Below are 24,472 nucleotides of genomic sequence, written 5' to 3' on the forward strand. Positions count from 1 at the left end.
AAAATATTTGTTTCTCTTAAAAAGTCCATTACTGCCCAGGGAGGCACATCCCTGAACAGTGTTCTCAAGGACTCAGCTGTGTAGTGTTTATGTCGGACCTCGTTCAAATCCCAGCAGTCAATTAATAAGTGTTTCACAGTAAGAGGTTCATGACAAGGGATACACCAAGGAGCTTCTTCATTTTTTAGCAGATAGGAGTGTGTGAGGAGTGTGTGGCCAGTATGTAGTCGGCACATCACCGTTTCCTCTCTGCGGTTACCAGAAAAAGATGGAAGGTATTCTTTCAAATTTGGTCTAATTTGGAACAGTTTGTTGTTATAATTGTTGTTCCATTCTTCTTGCCAGAGATTGTTTGTGTAACTTTGAACTTTTGGTTTCAGGTCAGAAAACGGAATTGTGGAATTGGATTTGGTCTGCTTTGTTGCACTTTTGGCTAGTTGGTCAGCCATCTCATTTCCAAAAATGCCCGAATGACCCGGTATCCAAACAAAGACAATATTATAGTCATCATTTTTAAGGGAGGTGTGCAGCTCGTGGAATTTTAGAAGCATGGGATGATTTGTATTGCGGCCAGAGATGGCCTCCAGAGCAGACAGAGAATCAGAGAGGATAAGAAAGTTTTTGTTTTGTGACTGATGAATCATTTTTAGAGCTAAAACCAAAGCAGTGAGTTCTGCAGTGTAAACTGAGCTGTCGTTTGGAAGATGTTTAGATAAAGACGAGTTGTTGAGAGAAGGGGATACAGCAGCACAGCCAACAGCTTCCTCAGACTTTGAACCATCAGTAAAAATGCGCAGGAAGTCTGGATACAACTGGCATAGTTCAGCATACAATGATTTATAGATCAGGGAGTTGGTGGACTCTTTTTTGTAAGAAGACATGTCAAACCTCACCTCAGGAGTTTTTATCATCCAGGGAGGACTGTCCGGAAACTTGGAATCATCAGAAATGACATCAGTGTTTATATCCGCATCCTCCAGGTGTGGAAGAATGCGGATGCCCAGAGGTGGAATGCAGGACTGGTTATCTTGAAATTTTTCTTGAGAGGGAGGATTCATAACAATGTCGTAGGCAGGGTTTAGTGGATCAGATGAAAGTTTCAGATAGTAATTTAAAGATAGCTTGAGGCGTCTGAGGGTTAATGAGGGTTCTCCAGCTTCAGCGTATAGACTATGAACTGGGGTCGTTCTAAATGCCCCCAGACACAGTCTTAATCCTTGATGATGAATGGGATCGAGCTTCTTGAGGTGAGAGTCTCTCGCAGAGCCGTATACAATGCTGCCATAGTCAAGCTTGGAGCGCACAAGGGCCCGGTACAGGCATAGGAGGGTCCGACGGTCTGCACCCCAGTCCGTGTGAGCTACCACTTTGAGTGCATTGAGAGCTTGTTGACAGGATTTCTTGAGATATTTGATATGGCTGAGGAAATTCAGTTTTTGGTCAAAAATGATACCAAGAAATTTGGCTTCTTTGACAGATTTGATTTTTCCATTTTTTAGTTTTATTTCTGGGTCAGGAAAAAAGGTTCTAAAATTATGGAAATGGATACACTCTGTTTTGGAAGAAGAAAACTGGAATCCGTTGTTCTCAGCCCACTGTTGAATCTTGTCTACACATAACTGCAGTTGACGTTGTATGCATGGAAACGATTTCCCTGTTGCGTACAGAGCAAAGTCGTCGACAAACAGTGAAGAATCGGATCCATGGCGAACAGAATTTATAATGCTATTTATTTTAATATTGAAAAGTGCAGGAGAGAGAATGCTGCCCTGTGGAACACCCTGCTCCTGCGTGTAGAAGTCAGACAAAGAAGAACCCAAGCGGACCTGAAACTGTCTATTAGATAAAAACTTTTGGATGAATTTTGGAAGGCGACCACGGAAACCAAGGTCATGAAGGTCAGATAAAATTCCATATTTCCAGGTTGTGTCAAACGCCTTTTCCAGATCAAAAAATATAGCTACAACATGTTGTTTGTTTACAAAAGCATTGCGGATGGTAGACTCAAGACGGATCAGATGATCAACTGTAGAGTGGTGTTTCCTGAAACCACACTGCTCAGCTGCTAAGAGCCCCTCAGTTTCTAGGTACCACATCAAGCGGGAGTTGACCATTTTCTCCATGAGTTTGCAAATGCAGCTGGTTAGAGCAATAGGTCGATAGTTTGAAGGGTTGCTCGGGTCTTTGCCAGGTTTGGGAAGTGGAATAATATGGGCTTTTCTCCAGGATGGAGGGAAGTAATCAGTGGTCCAGATATGATTAAAAACTTTTAGGACTGTTTGAAGACAACTTTCAGGTAAATGTTTTAATAGGCTGTAATGAATTTCATCGGGCCCAGCTGCAGAGTCATTGCATGACTGGAGACTCGACTTCAACTCATCCAGCGTAAAAGGCAGATTGTAAAGTTTGATACCATCAAAGTCAAAGTCACAAGGAGATTTTTCTTTTTGAGTTCTTAATTTTGAAAAGGCAGCAGATCTGTTGACAGCAGAGTTTTCCTGTAAAGTAGACGCTAATAAGTTGGCAACTGCTTCTTTTCCTGTAATTAGGCGGTCGTTTAGTTTCAGGTGATGGAAAGAGGGGAAGGTGTTTTTACCCTTGATCTTTTTTATAACTTTCCATACTTTCTTGGTAGATGTTTTAAAATTTAGTGTGGAAACAAATTTTTTCCAGGAATTGCGTCTGCTCATTTTGTAGATATGTCTTGATTTCGCTCGGAGACGTTGGTGGGCTCTAACGTTGTCTGTGGTTGGTCTTTTAAAGACCTTACGTTGAGCCTTTTTCCTCTCCGAGCAAATATCTCGACAATCTTGATTAAACCAAGGTGTTTTGGGAAGTTGAGGTGATCTACTGGAGGTAGGAATAGCCGTTTTTGCACTATTTAATATTACATCTGTGAGAGATTTGACAGGATCATCAGAGTTTATTATGTTGTTTTCATCCATTTTTGAATGAACTATGGCAGAGAAAAGGTCCCAGTTGGCTTTATTCAGAAGAAAGTGTTCTGGAATAGAGACAGGCTCACGAACAGTGGGAGAAATAAGAATAGGGAAGTGGTCACTCCCATGCAGGTCATCATGTACTTTCCAATCATAGTCAAGGACTAATGATGGGTCACATACAGACAGATCCAAGCATGAGAATGTACCATTTCTAGAGTCAAAGAAAGTGTGAGATCCATCATTTAAGACACAGAGATCAAGATCAGAGAAGATAGTTTCCAGTAAGCGACCTCTGGAAGATGTGCGGTCACTTCCCCAGAGTGGAGAATGACCGTTAAAGTCACCCAGGAGAAGAAATGGTCTAGGTAATTGTTGAATAAGATTTTCAATGGCTTGTTTTTGAACTGGGATAGAAGGGCTGAGATAAAGGTTGCAGATAGTGATAGTTTTATGTAAACTAACTCTAGTTGCTACGGCTTGTAAATTTGTTATGAGGGGAACAGGACTGTGTAAAAGAGATTTGTGGATAAGTAAGGATACGCCTCCAGTAAGACCGTCTTTTTCAGTGACATCTGCTGGTGTGTTTTCAATGTGGTAGCCATTTATAGAAAAATCTTTACCATCCGGCAGAAATGTTTCCTGGATGGCCAGTACAGCTGGTTTTTTATCACAGCAGAAAGAAAGAAGTTCCTCATATCTAGCTTGTATACCTCTGACATTCCACTGAGAAATTGTGTTCATGTTGATGATGTTTATAGCCCAGCCGGCCACTTAGGCCTTCTCAGGGCTGTCCTGGTAGTCCATATCATCACAGTCATCTTGGTCCGAAAGAGGGTTGTATTGATTTTGTAGTTTCAATTCAGCTTTTTTCTGTCTCCCAGAGAGAACAGACCACCTCCGATCTCCTCCAGGAGCTTTGTGTTCCGGTGGCTTGTGAAGAGCCGCTCTCCCATGGGAGACAGTTCCCCGCCCCCGCTGGTTTTTAAGTACTCCCCCCGGCTTGGGAGGAGGAGCAGGTTTGTGACTCCCCTCCCCAGCCGAGGATCCGGTCTGGGGATAAGGAGCTGCGGTAGAGGCAGATGTTACGCCCCTACCAGAAGGAGTTTTCTCCCTCGCTGCAGAAGTACCGGAGGACCCCTGCAGAGAAGGAGAAGAAGAAGAAGGAGAAGAAGAAGAAGAAGAATGGGTGGATACAATGCCTCCACCCGAGGCGACGGACCCTTTCTTGTGTGTAATCTCTGTACATTCTGTCTGGCAAGCGATGCTTACCATCTTTACTTTGGTTTTGAGAATGCTGGCGTACGATTGACCTTTTGGTTCACTGTTTTTCACCAACTTCCTGGCCTCAGAAAAGCTGCACTTTTTTTCTGCTTTTATCCGTTGAATTGTAGATTCTCTAACCCAGGTGGGGCAGGTCTTTGCAGAAGAAGGATGGTCACCTCCACAGTTCATACAAAGGGCAGGACTGACACATGCCCCTGTGTGGGGAGACTTGGCACAAGTGCCACACACCTCCTCCTCCCTGCAACGATCCCGCACGTGGCCAAACTTCTGGCACTTTAAGCACCTGAGCGGAGTTGGCACGTACAGAGAAACGTTGACCCGCAAATATCCCACCCTGAGAGTCTCTGGTAGTACCGTGGATCCGAAGGTCAAAAAGAAGGTATTGGTTGGAACTCGGTCAGTGCCTTTCCTCACATGGACCCGATGCACATCCGTGACCCCCTGCGACGCCAGCTCCGTCTTGATTTCAGCCTCCGACACACCTTCCAAATCACGACATCTCATTACCCCCTTACAAGAATTGAGGCTCTTATGAGGGGATATTTTAACAGGGCGGTTCACAAAAGTTGAGGATTTCAGTAACTGGTCAGATTGCTTTTTTGTGGCACATTCAATGAGCAGCGTCCCATTCCTCAGCTTTTTCGCATCCTTTGCCTTGCCTCCCACAATAGCAGAGATTCCCTTTTCAACTGCGAAGGGACTCAGAGTCCGCAGAGGGTGATCACTGTCAAGGGGTTCGACCACCAACCAAGAAGGCCAATTACCAAACTCCCTCCTAGCATCATCATCCGAATCAGAATCAATTTCATTTCCATTTCCGTGCGTTCGTTTCCGTTTTATAGAGTTTTGATTTTGTTTGTGCATGAGGCGTAGGCTCAGCGATGGCAGTAAATATTCGGTCACCCCAGGAGAGCTGCCATGCTGGGGAAGGGACAATGGATGGTCAATTCGACGTCCGTCTGCCTGAAACCGTCCCGCATGAATTCAGACAGTACACTCTCACGACTAACTAACGTATAGCCATTCATCCCCTAGCCGAGTGTAAGAAACGTGGGATTACGGGCCAGATACGCTGACCACGTTTGGGTCTTTGGTTCGGGAGAATTCATGCATCCAATCTGCTTCCCATACCCCGTCAACAAACAATATTTCAACATAACAAAAATCCCTCCACCTAACAACCAATCCAAACCACATCACTATACCATCAATTGGAAGCAACAATCAGATGCATGAATCCTCCCGCTAACACCCCCGGCGACGTGAAGCCAGACCCCTGGGGGCTTTTTCTTTTAAACTCAAGCTTATTCCACCTAAATTTAGTCAACAGACCCTACCCAATGGACTCTTCAAACTCCCTAGTATATGTATGCATTTGCAGAATATATATGGGGAGTTCGTATTATACTCCCAGTTTGGTTAAATATACTTACCATATCAAATTGATGCAAACCAGGCCTGTAAGTTTGCTCTTCTTGGCCAAAATTTATCGCGGCAACTCAGTGATATGACATCTCGCCATTAAACCGCCATCTGCTAGCCAATGAAATGCCATTTCCAGCAGCAGGTAAACAATCATTCCAACGGCCAGCAAAGAAACGTCCCATGTGAAGCACCGTAAGAACCATGAGGACGGACGGGCGGGCCTTTGAGTTTGATGCGTAAGTTTATTTAACCAAACTGGGAGTATAATACAAACTCCCCATTTTGATGTCATATACTATACCATGTCAAACTGATGCAGAATTCAAAGCAAATGGAGGAGGGCACATTGCCTTCTGGTTCACATGGGGAGCCCTTGAAACTGTGGCAGCTGAGTTAGCCGCAACAAAGGAAATCCCTAAGAACAATATGCCATGAGCATACAGACTTTCCTGAGAAGGAATTCGATGAAGGAAATCTCTGAACAGCAGACGGACACCTGCAAACCCTGGCAAAGAGGCACAGAGTGCTGAAAGGTGGCTGAAGTGGGAACATCACGAGCCTCCAGAGTAATCACAATCCTGCATTAAAGGAACTGAAAATGCCTAAGGTTCCGATGTGCAGGCGTTCCGATCCGGCTTCCAAACCATCTTGGGCGGAATCAGGAAGTAAGGAAAGGTATAAGCGGTCAGCTTGCTCCAGTCCAGAGAAAAAACATTCGCTGCCAAAGATTCGGCGTCTGCAACCAGTGTGACAGGAATCAGAGATCCTCGACAGACCTGTGGTAAAGAGAACCCCCTTTTGCGGAGACCATAATGCCACACCCCTTGCAGGGTGTCCTTGTGTAGGGTCCATCAAGTGGAGGACACTCTTGAGCCTGCTGCAAGTGCCTACCTAGGTTGATACTGCCCCTATGTGTCTTGCTGAAAGCTCAATACCTTGTAGCACCAACAAAGGAGAGCCTTGGACCACCACATGAGGATATCCCCCCCCCCCCCCATACCCCCCCTTCACCAATCCCCCTTTTGTGTCCACGTACATGACAGTAGTGTTACCCATGAACGCATGAATATTCTGGATGGCTTCCACCCAAATGGAGTGGAGACAAGCCCAGCGAACTGCTGCAAGTTCCAGGAGAGTGAAGTTTCACTTGGCTCCCGTGACGACCCAATTACAGCTGCAAGGAGTGAGCCTGAGTGGGCTCCCCATTACTCACGAGGATGCATCGTGAAGAGTGCCCCTTGAAGTATGGGGAAATGGGACAGTGGGTAGATAAGTTATTGCTGATGTATTTCCAGGAACCAATCTCCCAAATGTGCATGACCCTGGGCTAAGCCCTCTGAGACCAGCCTTGTCTGTGTGCACTGTGAACTGAACACTGACACCCCTGACCGACTGTTATGGATCATATGGCAAATGTCATCCCTAAGAAGTCAGAGGACTGGCTTAGGGAGAGAGTGCAATTTCCCTTTTGTTGCGACAATCCCTGTTGTGTACACAGCTCCTGAAATCTGGATGTGTGAATTGTACACAGGGCCTGCGACTGTGCAAAGTGGAGTCAGGTGAGTAGGTACCTACCTAGAGGAACTGAACTCTGAACTGAACCTGGAAACCCCTGCCAGCCCCACCATCAGCAGAGGATGGGGTGCACTCGAATGACCACACAGGAGGGCAGAGAATTGGGTTACTCAATCCCTCAACATGCCGGATGAATGAGGATCTGGACACGCACAACCTGCAGGTTTAAACCAGTGGCACATCGTCCTGCTGAATGGTCTCTAAAATGCGTGCCCGAGAGTCCACAAGAATGTGGCCCTGTTGAGGGGGACAAATCCAGGATTCGTCACCACCCTCTCGGGACCTTTGGAATCACCAGCAGGCATCTCCAAAACCCCAGGGCCCCAGTTTGGGGTCTGATGTCACGCCTTCAAGAAGCCGTGAGATATCCCCATCATCGAAATGCTGTCATGCTCCTCTAACTTGGGTACATAAGAAAGAGGAGTGGGTCACAGAGGAGGGGGAATCTTCTGCCCCAAACAGCATACACCCCAATTCTAGCCCCAACATAACCCGGTTATCTACTCACGCTCCACGCAACTGTTGTGCATGGGAGAGAAGCCCTACTTGCTGGGGCTCAATGACTGGAGGGTCTGAAATGTGTCCGAGTCATCCAGGATGTAAACAGGCCCCCCATCTGTGCAGGGGACAAAGACCCAAGACAGACTGCTGCTGGGTGGGAATTGACCATGAGGCAGCCTTTTCTTCTGGGTTGTTAGAGAGATAGATGACGGCGCCCCTTCTGGCAAGCACAGAGCTGATGTGCCGGCTGGTAGTAGCGTCTGCCTTAACTGTCAGGTGCGCAGCCACTCTGTCACCCAAAGTAGTCAGCTGTGGATGGCTGAAGAGTTAATGAGGTTCAGGAGAAGATAACTCCAAACCTCGCAGGAGTCCACTCTCATCCCACACGTGACTGGCCCTGTGAGGGAAAGAGGCCAAGGCATAACGCCGAGGAAACATGTAGCAGGCACCGACCAGCCGATTTGTACCCCTCAGCCAACCGTCATATACGAAAGGATGGCCGAGGTAGAGGAGGGAAGGCTTTGTGGTACAAGCCCCCTGTCCCACCCAAGAGGGCAGCACACTATAGAGGCTGTGTGAATGGCGGTGAACAAGGACCCAACTGCACCCATGGAAGATTCCTTTTCATTTGTCTTGTCTTCTCTGTCTAACAAGGTACTTCCCCGGAGAAACGGACCCCAGGGACAGACAAGGACTCTGTATGAGACAGGGGTTGAGAAAAATTACCCGTCACTGAGCGCGGGTTTAATCAGCCACCCCAGTGCTGTCTGTGGGAACTTACAGCAATAAGCGATCCTGGGGGTGGTGCTGTGGTGCCAAAGAAGGGTTAATGGTGACAGTGTGGTGTGAAGGGCAGATTCCAAAGGCTGATGGCAGAGTGACCCATGAGGGCACAGTCTGCCCCAGTGCTGCCAGGAACGATCTGGGTTCAGCCTCATCAGAAGGTGAACATGGACTTGACCTGCCACCCAGGAGAGGGTAGGAAATATCGTCAATATTCTCCCACTCTTCAGAACATCTATTCAAAATGGACCTCCCAGATCATATTGGGCAGGGTCCACTTACACCTGGATATACCCAAGGGGGTCTCCAGATCTGGGTGTGCTGCCTGGTGGGAAGAATAGTGAGCCAATCAAAGTTGCCTACTGATTATCCCATTCATGGCTGCTGCAGGGCTAGAGCCCATGGACCGCATGTCCAGCAACGCCCACGAGGGTTGTGCCAATCTCAACACTGTGTGCCTCCTGAGATGGTTGGGAAGGAACCCATGCATGCACAGAGGGCATGAACACCCATCAATCTCCCCAATGCAGGAGCAAGTGGTAAAAAGAAGCCGCAAGCTTCACCGACCTTGTCTGGGTGACCCAGAAGCGGTCAGTAGAGGGAGGCGCTAGAGACCCTGAACCCCATGCAAGGGGACCCCAAGGGAAAGGGTCCCTGAGGGGGGGTGCAGGTGACCATGGAGACTGGCCTGACCAAACAGCGGGTGTTCACAGCCAAACCCTTTGGTGCGCGGCACCAAGTAAGAGGTGCGTGGCAGAGTTCAGAGTGAGTGAGTGTGTGTGTGTGTGTGTGAATCTGATTCAGAACCTGAACTGAAATCAGATTTTGTTTATCATCAAAGCACAGCAAGTGCACAAGACAGAGTCACAAGAGTCAATGTCTCTTCTTTAAAAAAAAGCTGTGGAAACTATGTCCAGCTAGACTTATCAAATTTCATACATACTGATGGCAAAGTTACTGCATTTGAGTGTACAGATACGTTTATGGTAAATTATGTTCTCTAATTTTCACACAATTTGCACTGGTCAAGAAAATAAAATTCACCTTCCAAAATACCACAAACCTGACATGTTCATTTCTCAACTGGTGGGTTGTTGTCTTCCCTTTTCTATGTACAAATAATAAACACAGATTGAGCTTACTCATTTCTCTTCTGTATTTATGTGACCAAGCGTTCTGCTTGCTCCAAATCTTGCCTCACGCACAAGCTGTATTAGCTTGCCTCACGCACAAGGTCGATTAGCAGACGACAGTTTTCGCAACTAACCCACGCGCAGAATGTGTGACATCACTCCGCTTACATCATTTTGTCCTCCTTGCCAGACAACCTACTCACGGCTCGACCACTGTCGCGTCACGGTACGCTATTGGCTGAGCTGGAATCTGTGTTTCTGCTCCAAGTATTTAATTAATATATCTTTTGTCGGATCAGTAAACTACAAGTATTATATACTGGCATATCGTCGCGATTCCATCTTTAAATCTATTCCATTTATGTTTGCCCACATTTAACTGATTTAATGCAGTTTGTAATTTCAGCGATGAGCCCGTTAAAACTGACTCTATTCAGGTGACTTAAATTAAGATTATAAATTCATCTTAAATAATCAACACTTCATTTTATACTCATTATAAAGTAGGTGTTGAGCTCTTTCTTTTGTAACTTATCCGACGTAAATCAGTTCAAGAATCATTTAGAAATCTGTCACTGAACACCTTGTAAGAAACTCAGTTGTCAGATTTGGCCAGATATGAGTTGATCTGTTTGCAGCACACGTGACTGTCTTTGCAGTCCGCTTAACTTGCATAAATTGGCACAGTGAGTGATGAGTGGTCATTTCATACCTGGTCAGTCATCTGACCAGAGCTGCTCTCTCTCTCTCTCTTGCTGTGTCGCGGGCAGTGTGAGTGTGTGTCATGTGTGTTCTCACAACGGCTACATTTATATGTTTTACAGCGTTGAAGATACGGTTCTAATCTATAATCCAATGTTATTTCATCATAAAATTTCAGTCATCATTTTGCTTCTGTTTTCTTTTGTTTCCAATGCTGAATGTACTTCTCGTCAAGTTTACTCTGCATTACATATTTCAGTCTGTTTACACTCAAATCTAATTATTATTCCACAACCAGTCGCCGTGGCGAAGTGGTTAGCGTTGCAGACTGATGGCTGGGGAGATGCGGGTTCGAATCCCAGCGGAGGTTGGTTTTTCGGCCCAAGGCCGGCTCCTACCCAGAGTTGAGTGTGCTGTGGGCTTAAATGGGGAGACTGGGACCAAAGTTGAGTGTAATCCACTTCAAGGATGCGTCTCTGGGTGTGTTGCTCTAATTACCTGACCAACACTCCAAGTGTCTGTATCTCTCGGGCCTGGTTAACACCGGGATATCATTATGACAGGAAGCATAGAGTACAGCCTTGTCACGCAGTTCCAAACCAAAATGGACCTCCATAGCAACATCGTCATCGCCATCCTCCTCCTTCTCCTCCTCCTTCATCATCATCAATATAAACAAAACAGTCTCAAAGTCTGTGGCCTTTCATGCCCTGCTCTCATTGTGACCTCAGTTTCAATACCCCTCCACTTCCATGCTTGGGGTGAATCCTGTCAATGTCTTCAGAGTCGGCAGATTCAAGGGGGGCTGTTGTTTGAGGGACGTGGTGGCAGTCTCCACTCTGGGAGGGACACTCACTCAGTCTGGCTCTGCAACTAAGCCATCATTGTCGTTAGTAGGGGCTTAGTAGGTGGTGTCCTAAGTATGTTAAATCAGAACAGGCACCACTGAACACCACCGAAGTGACTCAGCAGCAGTGCAGGGTCTCCTCTGGTGTATGGCCTCCTCGCGACCTAACATCGATGTTCCCTGCGGACTGCCGACGCTGGAACTGTGACGGACAAACCCGGGTGTGGCTGCGTATGGAGGAATCTAATGAGCGGCATGGGAGTAATGCCACTGAAACGGTGCAGATGATGGGGCTGCCAAAAAAAATATTAAAAAATAAAATAAAATAAAAATCCACACACCAGTGACACCTAGTTCGGTTAAGATGTTTTTGATGATTTGAAGCCAGGTGTGATCCTCAGTATCATTAAGCAGTCCTTTATCAACTAGTATGCTGTCAACTGTGCAATCCATTTCAGCATTCCTGGTTATCTTCCAACAAGTTCTGAAAGCACTGGTAACACCACAGATTTCTGAATTCACAATATTCTGTATTTTTTTAATATCCACTTGGTGTGCGACAGGTATTTGTCATGAGTCCTACTTTATTTTGTATATAATATATATATATATATATATATATATTCATTAATCAGACTGCTGAACATATATCTGTGTCAGGTAGACATGGGGTCCAGCTGTTAGCAGGTAGCATGGAACTATTCATATTGCTTTTTGCTGATGATATTGCTTTATCAACAACTCCTTCGGACTTCAGAATCAATTAAATATTCTTAAATCATGCTGTTAAGTGAAGAAGTTGAAAATTAATGCGCAAAAGACAAAAATACTGGTGTTCAGAAAAGGCTGGTTTTTAGGTAAGCATGAGAAGTGTTTTTTGTTTTGTTTTTTAAGATGAAGAAATAGAAGTAGTGAATGAATACTGCTATTTGGGGTATACATTCACATCAAAGATGAGTCCAAAAATGGGGACTGAACATCTAGTTGTGAAATGCAAAAGCGCAACCATGAGCCTTGTGAAGGCTTTTCGAAATAAAGAGATGTCATATGCAATATTTTTTTTCAAAATATTTGATGTAAAGGCACAGCCTGTTCTGTTGTGTGCATCTGAATGTTGGGGTTGAATACACTGGTGAATATAGAAAAAATTTGTTTATTAGCATGTAAGTGATTCTTGGGAGTGCCAGAGAAAACGCCAAACAAATTGGTTATGGTGATCTTGGCAGATACCCATGATTTGTAAACTCGTTCTTAAATGTTATAAGGTACTGGTTTAGAATAATACAGATGAATCCAAATAGACTGCCATACTTAGCTTGTAAGATGTTGCTTGGATTAGATTTAAATGGAAAACAGTGTTGGGCTTCCCTTGTTAGAGATATATATTAAATACATGTACAACAGGTTTTGATTTTGTGTGGTTACAACAAGGTCTTGGTGATGTGAAAGGATTTCTTATCATTTTCAAACAAAAACTAGTTATGTTCATTCAAGAATGGTTGGGAACGATAAGTGAGAGAGATATATTCCTGCTACAGATCATTTAAAGTTATATTTGGAAAAAGAAAAATACTCAGCAAATACTGATGAATATTGTTTCAGAGTGGTGTTGTCTCAGGCCAGGCTTAATGTACTTCTTTTGAATGATAATGTTACTAGGTACACTGAAAATGATGTTTTATAACATTGTCCTTTTTGCCATGGTGAACTAGAAGACAAATACCATTTATTGATTGTTTGTTCTATATATTAATATAGATATTTATTTATGGACAACATTTCTTCAAGACTGTTTGAAGATATCTATAGTACACTTCTTTGATAAACAACAAGCAGAGAAATTGCCAAGTATCAACATTTTTTTTCCATGCAATCAAATGAAGAAACCATCTACTCAAACTTAATTTAGTAAAATGCCACGTCCATGAACAATATGTTATTGTGTGATGCTATGTAAGCATTATAATAACCCTTCCCATGCCCATCCCCAGTCCCCTGGTTTTGAATTGTGGTCCGTGGCCAAAGTTCATTAAACATTTTCGTTCATTCTTTCTTTCTCTCTCTGTCTCTCTCACTCTGTCTTTCTCTCTCACTAAGAGAAAACCTGTACACACTGTCTGCCATCTTCAGAATATTTCCCATACAACCAAGCTCAGACATTTAGTCATCTACAAATCATTCAACCTTGCTCAATATCCTGCCAACTTTACTATGGTGCCCAGTACACCCTAGGATTACTCACATGTTAAGAAATAATACACACAGGCATACACATATGCTTCTTAGTTGTCTACATTATTCTAGACAGTACTGCTGACAGAAACCTAACAGCCAAAAACAAAACAAAACACAAGTTTTTATACCATTCAAATGTATGTTGTGTGATCATGTGTGTGTGAACATGTGTATGCATGAGTGTATGTGTGTGCACATGTGTGTGTGCACACACATTTGTGTGTCTGCGTGTGTGCCTTTGTATGTGCCTCTGTGTGTACATCTTTTTTTTATTTTTTACATGTGTGCATGGTTGATATTAATAAGTATTATGATAAATATTATCAGACAAGTAAACAATTGATAATGACCAGAACCAGCTCTCCCCTTCTGTCTCACACTCACATACACACACACATTTATTTACATAGTATAAATACACACACACACAGACACACAGACACACAGACACACACACACACACACACACACACACACACACCAGACACAGATGGATAACCAAACTGTCAGACAGGGAGGTAGCTGGGCTAACTGTTGCTTGGATGATAAGCCTGAAAGCTGACACACAAATAGGTACACAAACACACACACACACACACACACACTGTGCTTCTGCCACTATCTTAGCATGCAAGTCTTAGTTACACACTGCGAAACAGAAACATATCAGTACATACTTGTATATACTGTCACTGCACAGCAGGAAACACAGATTGTGATTGTGCCAAAAATAGTTTTTAAACAGTAACAAAAACGGCAAACCACCCCTTGTGCAGTTAAACCAGGTTTTAAACTCTATCTCTACCCTCCCCTTCCCCTACAACCCACCCCTCCACCCTCCCCCTCCTCTTTCTCTTGCACAGTCTCTCTCTTACAGTATACAATAATGTCTAATTCACGCAAAAAGTTCTCAACACATAACTATCAACAGACAGTCAAATTCCATCCAGTCCACTGAATACTTCTTTCTTCCTTTTTTCCCCCTTTTTTTTTTAAAAAAAAAGGATCAATTTGACCTTGACTGAGTGCAAAAGCATGGTGCCTGAACAATCATATTTTGTATTAGGATTACCAGCCTGAGAACACACACACACACACACACACACTCACTCACTCACTCACACACACACACACACACACACACACACACACACACACACACATACAAACACACGCACACACACACAGAGTGTTTAGTGCATGTGCAGTTTACTATTCAATTTTGTTCTTGATAAAAATGTGAATTGTATACACCTTTTCACAGTGTGTGTACATGTCCAGGTGTGTGAGGGGGAAGGACAGGAGGGTTGGTATAGACCACATGTGTGTGATGGGGAAGGAAGGAGGTACAAGTACATGCTGTGGTGTGTGCATAATTATGATTTATAGAAATTTATCTATTTGTGTCTGTAGGGAGTGTGTGCATGTTTGCATGCATTAATATGGGTGAGTACAAGTATCACACACATATATATATATATATATATATATATATATATATATATATATATATATATATATATATGCTGTGTTCACTACTGGCATTGTTTTTAAAGGGATGTTCATCAGTGCTGAGAAACAAGTCACTCGCATTATCCAGCAAACAAAAACAGCTTAATACAACTCTCAGATCAGCGGTTGAAAATCAGCTAGAAAATTGTTCTATATTTGTTGAAAGTTGACTGGTAATGTCAAATCATCTCATCCCATGTGTACCCCGTCCATCAGCTACCTCAGGTGTTTTCAGACTATTTTTCAAAGAAAGTCACTGACATCAGACAACAACTTGATCGTACGACAACTGCTGCATTACCTGTGATAAGTTCGAATCAAGCCACTGATTCAACTTCTTCCACGTTAATGTGGGTGTTCCTGCGGGGACATGGGGCAGAATGGGCATGACCTAGTCATGGCGAACGCGGCACGGGTGCGGACGACCGGCGCAATAGCAAGACTAGCTCTCAGCAACTCACTCAAGAGAGGTCGCAGACTAGACTGGTCAGGGTAGATGGAGCTCATTAGCCTTGGCAGGCAGTCCATCTAGGAGAAGGAAAACTCTGATTTCAAACCAACGGGTGGGATACCCGGCAAACAATCCCCCCCCTGTGCTCACAGGGCAGGTCTTTGGACCATGAGCCCCGGGTAGATGGAGCTCGTTAACCTTGGCAGGCGGTCCATCTAGGGGAGGGATCCCCAATCTCTCACATCCCCCTGTGCTCACAGGGCAGGACTCTTTAGACCTGAGCTAAGGGAGAAGCCCCCTGACAGAAAACTTGATCCGGCCTGCCGAAGACGGAGTGTGTCAGCTACGGCGCAGGTTTCTGGTTAAAAATTCAGGACACACACGCATCAACGATTTTGGTTATGCGTCAGACCACTTTGTCGTCATGGCGTCGTCCCTATCAGCGACAACCGGGGAGGGACGGAGCCGGGCCTCCTGCCTCAAAGGGGCCCACCAAAGTGACCGGTGCCTCTGTCAACCGGAAGGTCAGGGGAAGGCAGAGTAGAGCGACTGACCAGACAAATTCACCACCTGTCAACCTCACAGTAGCTCAGTGGAATGCAGAAGGGCTGAGAAACAAGAAACCAGAACTCCAGGAGTTTCTCCGAAATAACAACATTGATGTCATCTGCATTCAGGAGACCCATTTGAAAGATCCCCAAAGATTTTTTATTAGAGGCTACGAAGCCTTCCGCCAAGATCGAGAGGACAGACACAAGGGAGGAATCCTCACCCTCATCAAAATCTCCATCCCTGCAGTAGAAACAAGCAGATCGGGAAAAGAGGAGATAGAGCATCACACAGTCAAGCTGCTACTGCCCAGCGGAGAACTACTGATCACCAACTGCTACAGCCCTCCAGGCTCAGCTCTAGCGCTACACAAAGTGAGACTTGAAGCTTCCAGACACCTTGTGGTCGGAGACTTCAACAGCCACTCGCCAAGCTGGGGCTATGAGGAAATGGACTCACGTGGTGAGGAAGTAGAGGACTGGATGATGGACAACAAGCTCATCCTCATCAACCATCCAGAGGACAAACCCACCTGCTACTCCAGAGCATGGAAGACCTGCTCAACACCAGATCTGGCCATCGCCACAGAAGAGGTTCAGCGACTCACCTCCAGAACAGTCAACACACAGCTAGGGGGAAGCGACCATCTGCCAGTCATCCTCAGCATCTCCAGCATAGGATGCACCCAGCACAGAATGGAACCCAGCTGGAACTTCAAACGAGCTAACTGGACTCTCTTCAAAGGAAAAGCAGACAACCTCTGCCAAGACATCAGTACCTCCAACAACCTCAACAACAATGTCAACCTTTTCAGCGATGCACTGCTGCAAGCAGCAAAGCAGTCCATCCCAAGAGGGAAACGCAGAAACTACAAGCCCTACTGGAGTGACACTCTGAAACAGCTCCATGCAGACCTAGACTCCGCCAGAGAAACCATGGAGCAGAGCCCCACTCCTGACAACATCCGGGAATACAACACTATCAAAGAAACCTTCCAACAGCAGAAGAGAACAGAGATACAGAGGAGCTGGAATGAGAAGACCAGCAGTCTCAACATGAAGAAGGACACCGGCAAGTTGTGGAACCTGACCAAACTTCTGAACGAAGACACGGGCACCACACACAGCAGAACTGTCATTGAGGAAAACGGCAAGCACCACGCGGGCAAGCAGGCAGCCAACATCCTTGCAGACTTTTACAGAGAGGGCAGCACCACAACACTCCCTGAAGCCCGAGTGCAGGAAGTCCAGAGGGAGATCAAGGAGAAGCTGAAACAGCAGAACCCGAGTCAGTCCATGATGACAGCCTTCTCCATGGCCGAACTCAGTGCAGCTATCAGGAAACTGAAGAAAAAGAAAGCCCCTGGGAAAGACGGCATCCCGAATGACATGATCAAGAACCTGGGACCTGTAGCCAGACAGAAGCTCCTCTTGATCATCAACCAGTCCTGGGACACAGGGAAACTTCCAGACCAGTGGAGAGAAGCCATCATCGTCCCCATCAGAAAGAAGCAGAAGGATAAGACTAAGAAGTCCAGCTATCGACCAATCAGCCTCCTGAGTTGTCTGGGCAAGGTGATGGAAAGGATGGTGAACACCCGACTCCTGAAACACCTTGAAGAAAACCACCTGCTCAGCAATACCCAATCAGCCTACAGGAAAAACCGCAGCACCGAAGACCAGCTGGTGTACCTTGCACAGGAGATAGAGACTGCCTTTCAAGAAAAGAAGAAGGTGCTTGCAGTCTTCGTGGACCTAACCAAGGCCTTTGACAAGGTCTGGAAGGCAGGACTTCTCCTGAAGCTCCTCAACAAGAAAGTGGAAGGGAAGATGTACTGCTGGATCCAGGATTTCCTCCAACACCGCAGGGCAAGGGTAAAACTCGATGGGAAAACCAGCCACCGGGTCACTCTACAGCAAGGTGTGCCGCAAGGAGGAGTCGTTTCCCCTACACTTTTCCTCATCTTCATCGACTACATCGCTGAGAAGATCTCCAAGCATGTCTCCAGAGCCCTCCACCCTGATGACTTTGCTGCCTGGAGTGCTGCGGAATACCTCACATCCGCCAGCCACAGAATGCAGGAAGCACTCAACCACGTGGGAACATGGGCCTCTGCCTGGGGAGTAGACATCAACACCACCAAGACAGTCTCAGCAATCTTCTCGCTGTCACCGATGTCAGAAACCTCCCACCTCAAACTGAACGGAAAGCAGTTGAAACAGGATGACACGCCAATGTACCTGGGTGTGAAGCTCGACAAGCGATTGACATGGACCCCCCATCTCAAGGACATCGAGAGACGAGCAACCAGAAAACTGGCCATCCTGAAAAAACTCGCCGGGACCTCTTGGGGTGCCAACAGCAGCATACTGCAGAGGGTGTACACTGGAACTGTCAGGCCAACCCTGGAGTATGGCAGCACTGCCTGGGCCACGGCATCAGCAACCAACACAAGCCGCCTGAGCAAAGTTCAGAACGCAGGGCTACGGCTGATCACTGGCGGGATAAAGACGACTCCAGTTCAGGCGATGGAGAAACACACAGGCCTCCACCCACTCGATGAAAGACGAGAGGAAAAAGTCTTCATCCACAGCGAGAAGCTCCTGCGCATGCCAACTCACCCCATGCACGAAAAACTGAAGCACCCAACAAAGAACAGACTGAAGCGGACCAGCTTCAACCACCTCTCCAAGGCCCTGCACTGCCAACATGAAGACCTGCTGCCCTCGTCCCCTGCCGAGATGGAAACACTCCCCGACTTCGAGGAACCGGCCGACCAACTGGAAGGAGTCTCAATCATCACAAAAGTCCCTGGCATCGACCAAAAGGACTGCCCAGCCCCTCCCCTGCTGAAAGCTCTGACACTGGAGATGATTGAGACTCGGTACAACCCCAGCGAATGGACGCACGTCTTCACAGACGGATCCTCGGAGGGAGCGGTGAAGAATGGAGGAGCAGGCATCTTCATCAGGCACACAGATGGAAGACTGACCCCTGGAGCCTTCCCCACAGGAAGAATCTCCTCGAACTACAGAGCGGAGACAGCAGCACTACTCCATGCTGCACAAGGCCTCAGGACGTCAGTCAACCCACCACCAAAGATAGCCTTCTTCACTGACTGCAGATCTCTCCTGCAGGGACTCCAGTCAACCAGAAACGAACAGCAGCTGACAAACATCAAAGCAGCCCTTCATGACCTTTCAAAACGGTCAACTGTCACTGTTCAGTGGGTTCCTTCTCACTGTGGGGTCACGGGGAACGAAAAGGCCGATGCTCTCTCCAAGGCAGGCAGCAAAATGAAGCAGTTCAGCCACCCCGTGACCTACAGAGAGGCCAGGACCATCATCCACAACCGATACCAGAACCAGTGGAAGAGAAGGCTGGGTGCAAACAGTGGTGTCGATCCAATCCACCAGCTCCAGAGACACCAGCAGACAGTCCTCTTCAGACTGAGAACTGGCCACTGCCGACTACTGAGTCACCTTCACCGTATGAAGATCGCCCACACTGATGAGTGTCCATGTGGCACTGGACCCCAGACCCCTGAACACATCCTCCAACACTGCCCAACCCATGAAGCTCTACGGCGTCAAACCTGGCCAGGGGGCACAGAGCTACAGGCGCAGCTTTGGGGAGACCGCCACGACCTGGAGAAGACCGTGGGTTACATCGTGGCGACAGGGGTGACCGTCTGACGCAGCCAAAACATCGAACGCAGAAGAAGAAGAAGAACTTCCATTTTTTTACTGCTTCCATCTTGTCACAGAAGATGAACTAAAAAAGATCATTTTTAAGTCAAAACCTACCACCTGCCAACTAGATTCAATCCCTACCTGAGTACCTCTTTGTTAGTTGAAAACATTGACACTCTCTTGCCCACTCTGACACATAATAGTAAATGAAGGCCTTCTGTCAGGTTCTTTCCCCTTTAGTTATAAAGCCGCAGGTGTAAAACCACTACTTAAGAAACCCTCTATGGATCAGAATGTTGTACAGAATTATCCACCAGTCTCAAACTTATCTTTTATGTCTAAGGTCATTGAAAAAGTTGTTCTGAGTAAGTTATTTGAATACCTAAACTCACAATCCCTGCTGTCACCCAACCAATCAGCATACAGACCCTCACATAGTACAGAGACTGCATTACTAAAGGTCACTATCGATATACTCCTGGCACTAGATCAAGGTCATGTTTCTGTTCTTACTTTCTCAGCACAGCGTTTGACACCATAGACCATAAACTTTTGTTGCACATCCTTCATCACTACTATGGGGTTTCAGGATTAGCTCTCTCTTGGGTCAAAAACAATCTTTCAAGTCGCATCCAGACAGTCATTATCAATAATCACGCATCCAGACAGTCATTATCAATAATCATTCATCACAACCAGCACCTGTTTTGTTTGGAGTTCCACAGGGTTCAGTCTTAGACCCTATACTGTTCATCATGTATACCAAACCTCTTCATACACTCATCCAAAGTCACTTTGTTTCCAGTCAATCTTTCACAGATGACACACAGCTTTATAGAACAAGTCACCCTACAAAAATAGGTAAAACCATACAGACTTTACAGTCATGTATCACAGATGTCAAATCATGGATGACAAAACACAATCTCAAACTAAATGACAGTAAGACAGAGGCACTTCTCATTCACTCAAAGCACTCATTTTCTGACTTGCCTAAACCTTCATCTATCCTGGTAGGAACCTCGGACATACCTTTCTCAGCATCTGCACACAATTTAGGGTACATGCACGTGCACACAGTCTTTTCCAAAGATTTGTACAAAAACTTACAGTGAACGTTTCTCTTCTTTTGTTGCACCTACACATGGAATTCACTACCCTCACACCTACATCCCAATACCCGCATTCAAGAAAGCACTCAAAACATCTTTTCAAACTGTACTTTTCTCACTGAAACTTTTCCTGCATATGCCTGCTGTGATCTTATTGCCAGATGTGCTCTTTGTGTTGATTTGTATGCATCTGTGATGATTTTTTGGTGATGTGATGCTGGTTCCTTGGTGCTTATCTTTGACTATGGTGAATGTGATGTGCCTAGTTCTGCTGTGATTTGTGCCTGTGTGATTTGAGATTGTGATGATGCCTGTATTGATTTACATATTTTCATGTCACTTAGTCTTAAATATGTATATTTTAGCCAATGTCTTGTGAGACTGTGTTGACTATTTTTACGTCACTTTGTCTTAAATTTGTATATTTTATTGTAAAGCATGGTGAGCCCCACCTGAGATGAGGGCACTGCGCTATATAAGCATGCATTCTATTATTATTACTAATATCATTATTCCAGTTTCTCAACACAGTTTTTAGAGATGCAACTGAAACCAAACATTGACTGATTTTTTTTTTTTTAATGGAAACAAGAACAACCACATTCATGATTGAGACAATAATCATAATGGCAATAACCACAATAACACAAGACCCATGTATATTCATTTTAAGTCAAACATCCAACAGTATAGGACAAACCTATTTTTCTATTTCAGTAATAAACATATAATAACAAGCAGCTATTTATATAAACAACAAGAATTGAAATGAATAGTGAAGGAGTATCAATAATCTTGATAAAGAAATAAGTATACTTATAGACAACCTTGATAATGAAACAAGTATCAACAACCTTGATAACAAAACAAGTATCAACAATCATGAAGTATCAACAACATTGATAATGAAAGATGTACTGACAACCTTGATAATGAAAGTGTTGACAAATCTGATAATGAAACAAGTATCGACAACCTTGGAGTATCAACCAACCTTGATAATTAAATATCGGCAACCCTCACAATGAAACAAAAGAATACTGTTGTGTAGTGCACATTTTCTGCTCATACAGCCACACTGCAGGCCCCACATCCACCAACCAATCAAAACAGCTGGTCCACATAACATCCCTCTGAAACATGCTTGATGTCAGGCGGCTGTTGATCGAACAAAATACCCCTCATCCCCCCCCTCCAGGAGGCAGAATCTCTCCCACTTCATCCCCCTCCCCTCACCCATCTATTTTGCTCATCCCAAGGCCTGCATGAAAGGGAAGATGGCAGTCTCTGTACGCACATGTACACCTTTGGCAATGCCCAGCACACACAAATGTACGCCTTTGGCAATGCCCAACACACACACATGTATGCCTTTGGCAATGCCCAGCACACGCAAGCAATCATTCTTCCCCTCTTGACATTCTAGGTGGGGTTGCCTGTTTATGCACCACCACTCCTCTCCCAACAGGACATCCCCAATACTTGTACATGTATTTGTGGGTGAGTGTGGGTGGCGGGGCTGGTCTGCTATTTGTTCCCCATGCTCCTATCCCTTGAAGCATTCCCTCCCCCACCATAACTCTATTAACTGGGATCCTGGTTGGTAGTTGCCATGGAAAATGCCAGTGGGGTTTCTCCCTCCACCACGTACCAACCCTGCTGGTGTTGTTTTTTTGTTGATTTTTTTTTTAAGGTTGAAAGAGGTGGAAGAAGGGGTGGGTGGGGGGGTAGAAGAGGGAGACAGTGGGAGAGGAGAGGCAAGTAAAGAATCTAGAGATGTGACAGGTGTACAGGTGTGAGAGACAGAGAGCGTGAGTTAGAGACAGAAGATAGAGAAACAGCGACAGAGATTAATATTATTCTTTGGAGAAATAGACAAAGCGACAGACAGAGAGAAACCGACCAGACTGGCAGGGACAAAGACAAAGATAGAGACACACAGACAGACAGACAAAGGCCAGCATTCCTTAGCCCACCATAAGCTATGATGTGGAGAGGGAGGCAGGCAGTTACTAGCTGCAACATGTGGCCTTTTAAAACTGCCTCTCTGCCAATCCTGAATGGTGAGAGAAAGAGAGAGAGAGAGATAGAGTGAGTGTGTGTGTGTGTGTGTGTGTGTGTGTGTGTGTGTGTGTGTGTGTGTGACAGTCTGAGATTTGTGGAACTGCAAGTGAGAATCACAAGAACAGGCAACACTAGGAAAAAACATACTTCTTAAGTTCTTTCCTTTCTTAACCCCTGACTGCCAGATCTTGAGATTTGATCAGATCAGATCAGTATGTGGCATGAAATCTAAAGTGCAGAACTTCACAAGCAATATATTTTGTGTACCTTCAAGAGATGTCATTGATTTTTCTGAACAAAAGTACTGCATTCCCAAGAGAAGATGTCACCAAATTAAAAATGTTGACTGACATCCTGACATGTTGGCTAAGTTTCATCTCAGTGAAATGACAGCCTTCATTGACTTAGCATATATATATATATATATATATATATATATATATATATATATATATATTCATCAGCGGCAGTCAAGGGGTTAAAGTTGTTTTTAAATGATCGGTTCTTCATCTCAGAACCACAATAAATAGCAATACCAATGCCAACAGTTATTCCCCACCTCTGCAGCAACAGGTCCAGATGGTTGCCAGCCTGCAGGATGGAGTTCTGGGCCTCCTTATGGCGAAGGGTACTCGTATCTGCAGCGCCAATCCTCAGAATGATGTCCCCTGTCTGCAGACCACATTTTGCGGCTAAACTCCCAGGGTTCACCTGTTTCAAAAAGAGATCCCAAACAACTGTTGAACATATGATTTAAATATTGTATGCATTGCAGTTCTGTGGCTCAGTAGATGCACACTGTTTAATTTAAAATGAGATCCCAAAACAACCTGTCAAACAAAAATAATATTATATGATTCAAAATGCATCAATATCAGATGTGTCTAAGAGTTAGGCTATCAGTACAGCAAGAGAGGCAAAAGCCACCCCAATTATCTGCGCTAGAAAATGTGATCATAATGGAGTGTCTTGCCAAAGATCTCAACCGGCACAATCTTGGCCAAGAGGGTTTTCAGACAGTCTGCGTTGGGATGGTTCCCAAAGGCCAATGAGCCCCCAGGTCTGCAGCACTAGGAGCCAGTGCAGTCTTGCCTCCTAATTTGAAAGCCATAGTCCACCACAAAAGACTAAGCTGTAAACAAATTCCCTTTGCAGTGGAGAAAAAATTGAACATAAAGTTCTCGCCTTGCTCATGGCCCATCTGTAAGCTTCTTGTCAATCTCTGAAATAAGCCCAAGCACTGAACCGTATTCAAAGTAGTTTACACAGCAAACCCCCCACAATGCACCTTTGAAGAGAACCCCAACACCTGTCTAACAGAATAAATTATGCAAATATGATTTAAATATAAAGAATATTGCAGGTTTGCTGCTAATTAGATCTATGTTTATATTCTCATTCTCAGAGCCCTCAGCAAATTCAGCTCAAATAATAAAGAAGGAAGGTGAGTTCTGAAGGAAAATTTCATTAAAACTAAGTAGAGGAGAGAGAGAGAGACATACTGAAAAGAAAGAGGGAGAAAGTTCACTACTGATATTGGTCATAATTTTTTTTTCATATGATTATATCCTCATCCCCCTCCATCAAATAAAATGAGAGAAACTACACTTATCACACACACACACACACACACACACACACACACACACACACACAGAACTACAG

General features: G+C 45.1%; 1 protein-coding gene across 6 annotated transcripts in view; it reads right to left on the minus strand.

Moving 5' to 3' along the window:
- The window catches only part of LOC143282285 (PDZ and LIM domain protein 7-like), a 126,197-nt gene that overhangs the window by 96,184 nt on the left and 5,541 nt on the right, over positions 1 to 24,472 (minus strand). For all 6 annotated transcript variants that reach the window (XM_076587888.1, XM_076587908.1, XM_076587901.1 and 3 more), the window contains exon 2: positions 23,367 to 23,518. In XM_076587888.1, the coding sequence (XP_076444003.1) occupies positions 23,367 to 23,518 (152 nt within the window). The remainder of the gene's footprint in view (positions 1 to 23,366; positions 23,519 to 24,472) is intronic.

This window comes from Babylonia areolata, chromosome 1 (genome assembly GCF_041734735.1).
Source record: "Babylonia areolata isolate BAREFJ2019XMU chromosome 1, ASM4173473v1, whole genome shotgun sequence".
NCBI lineage: Eukaryota > Metazoa > Mollusca > Gastropoda > Neogastropoda > Buccinidae > Babylonia > Babylonia areolata.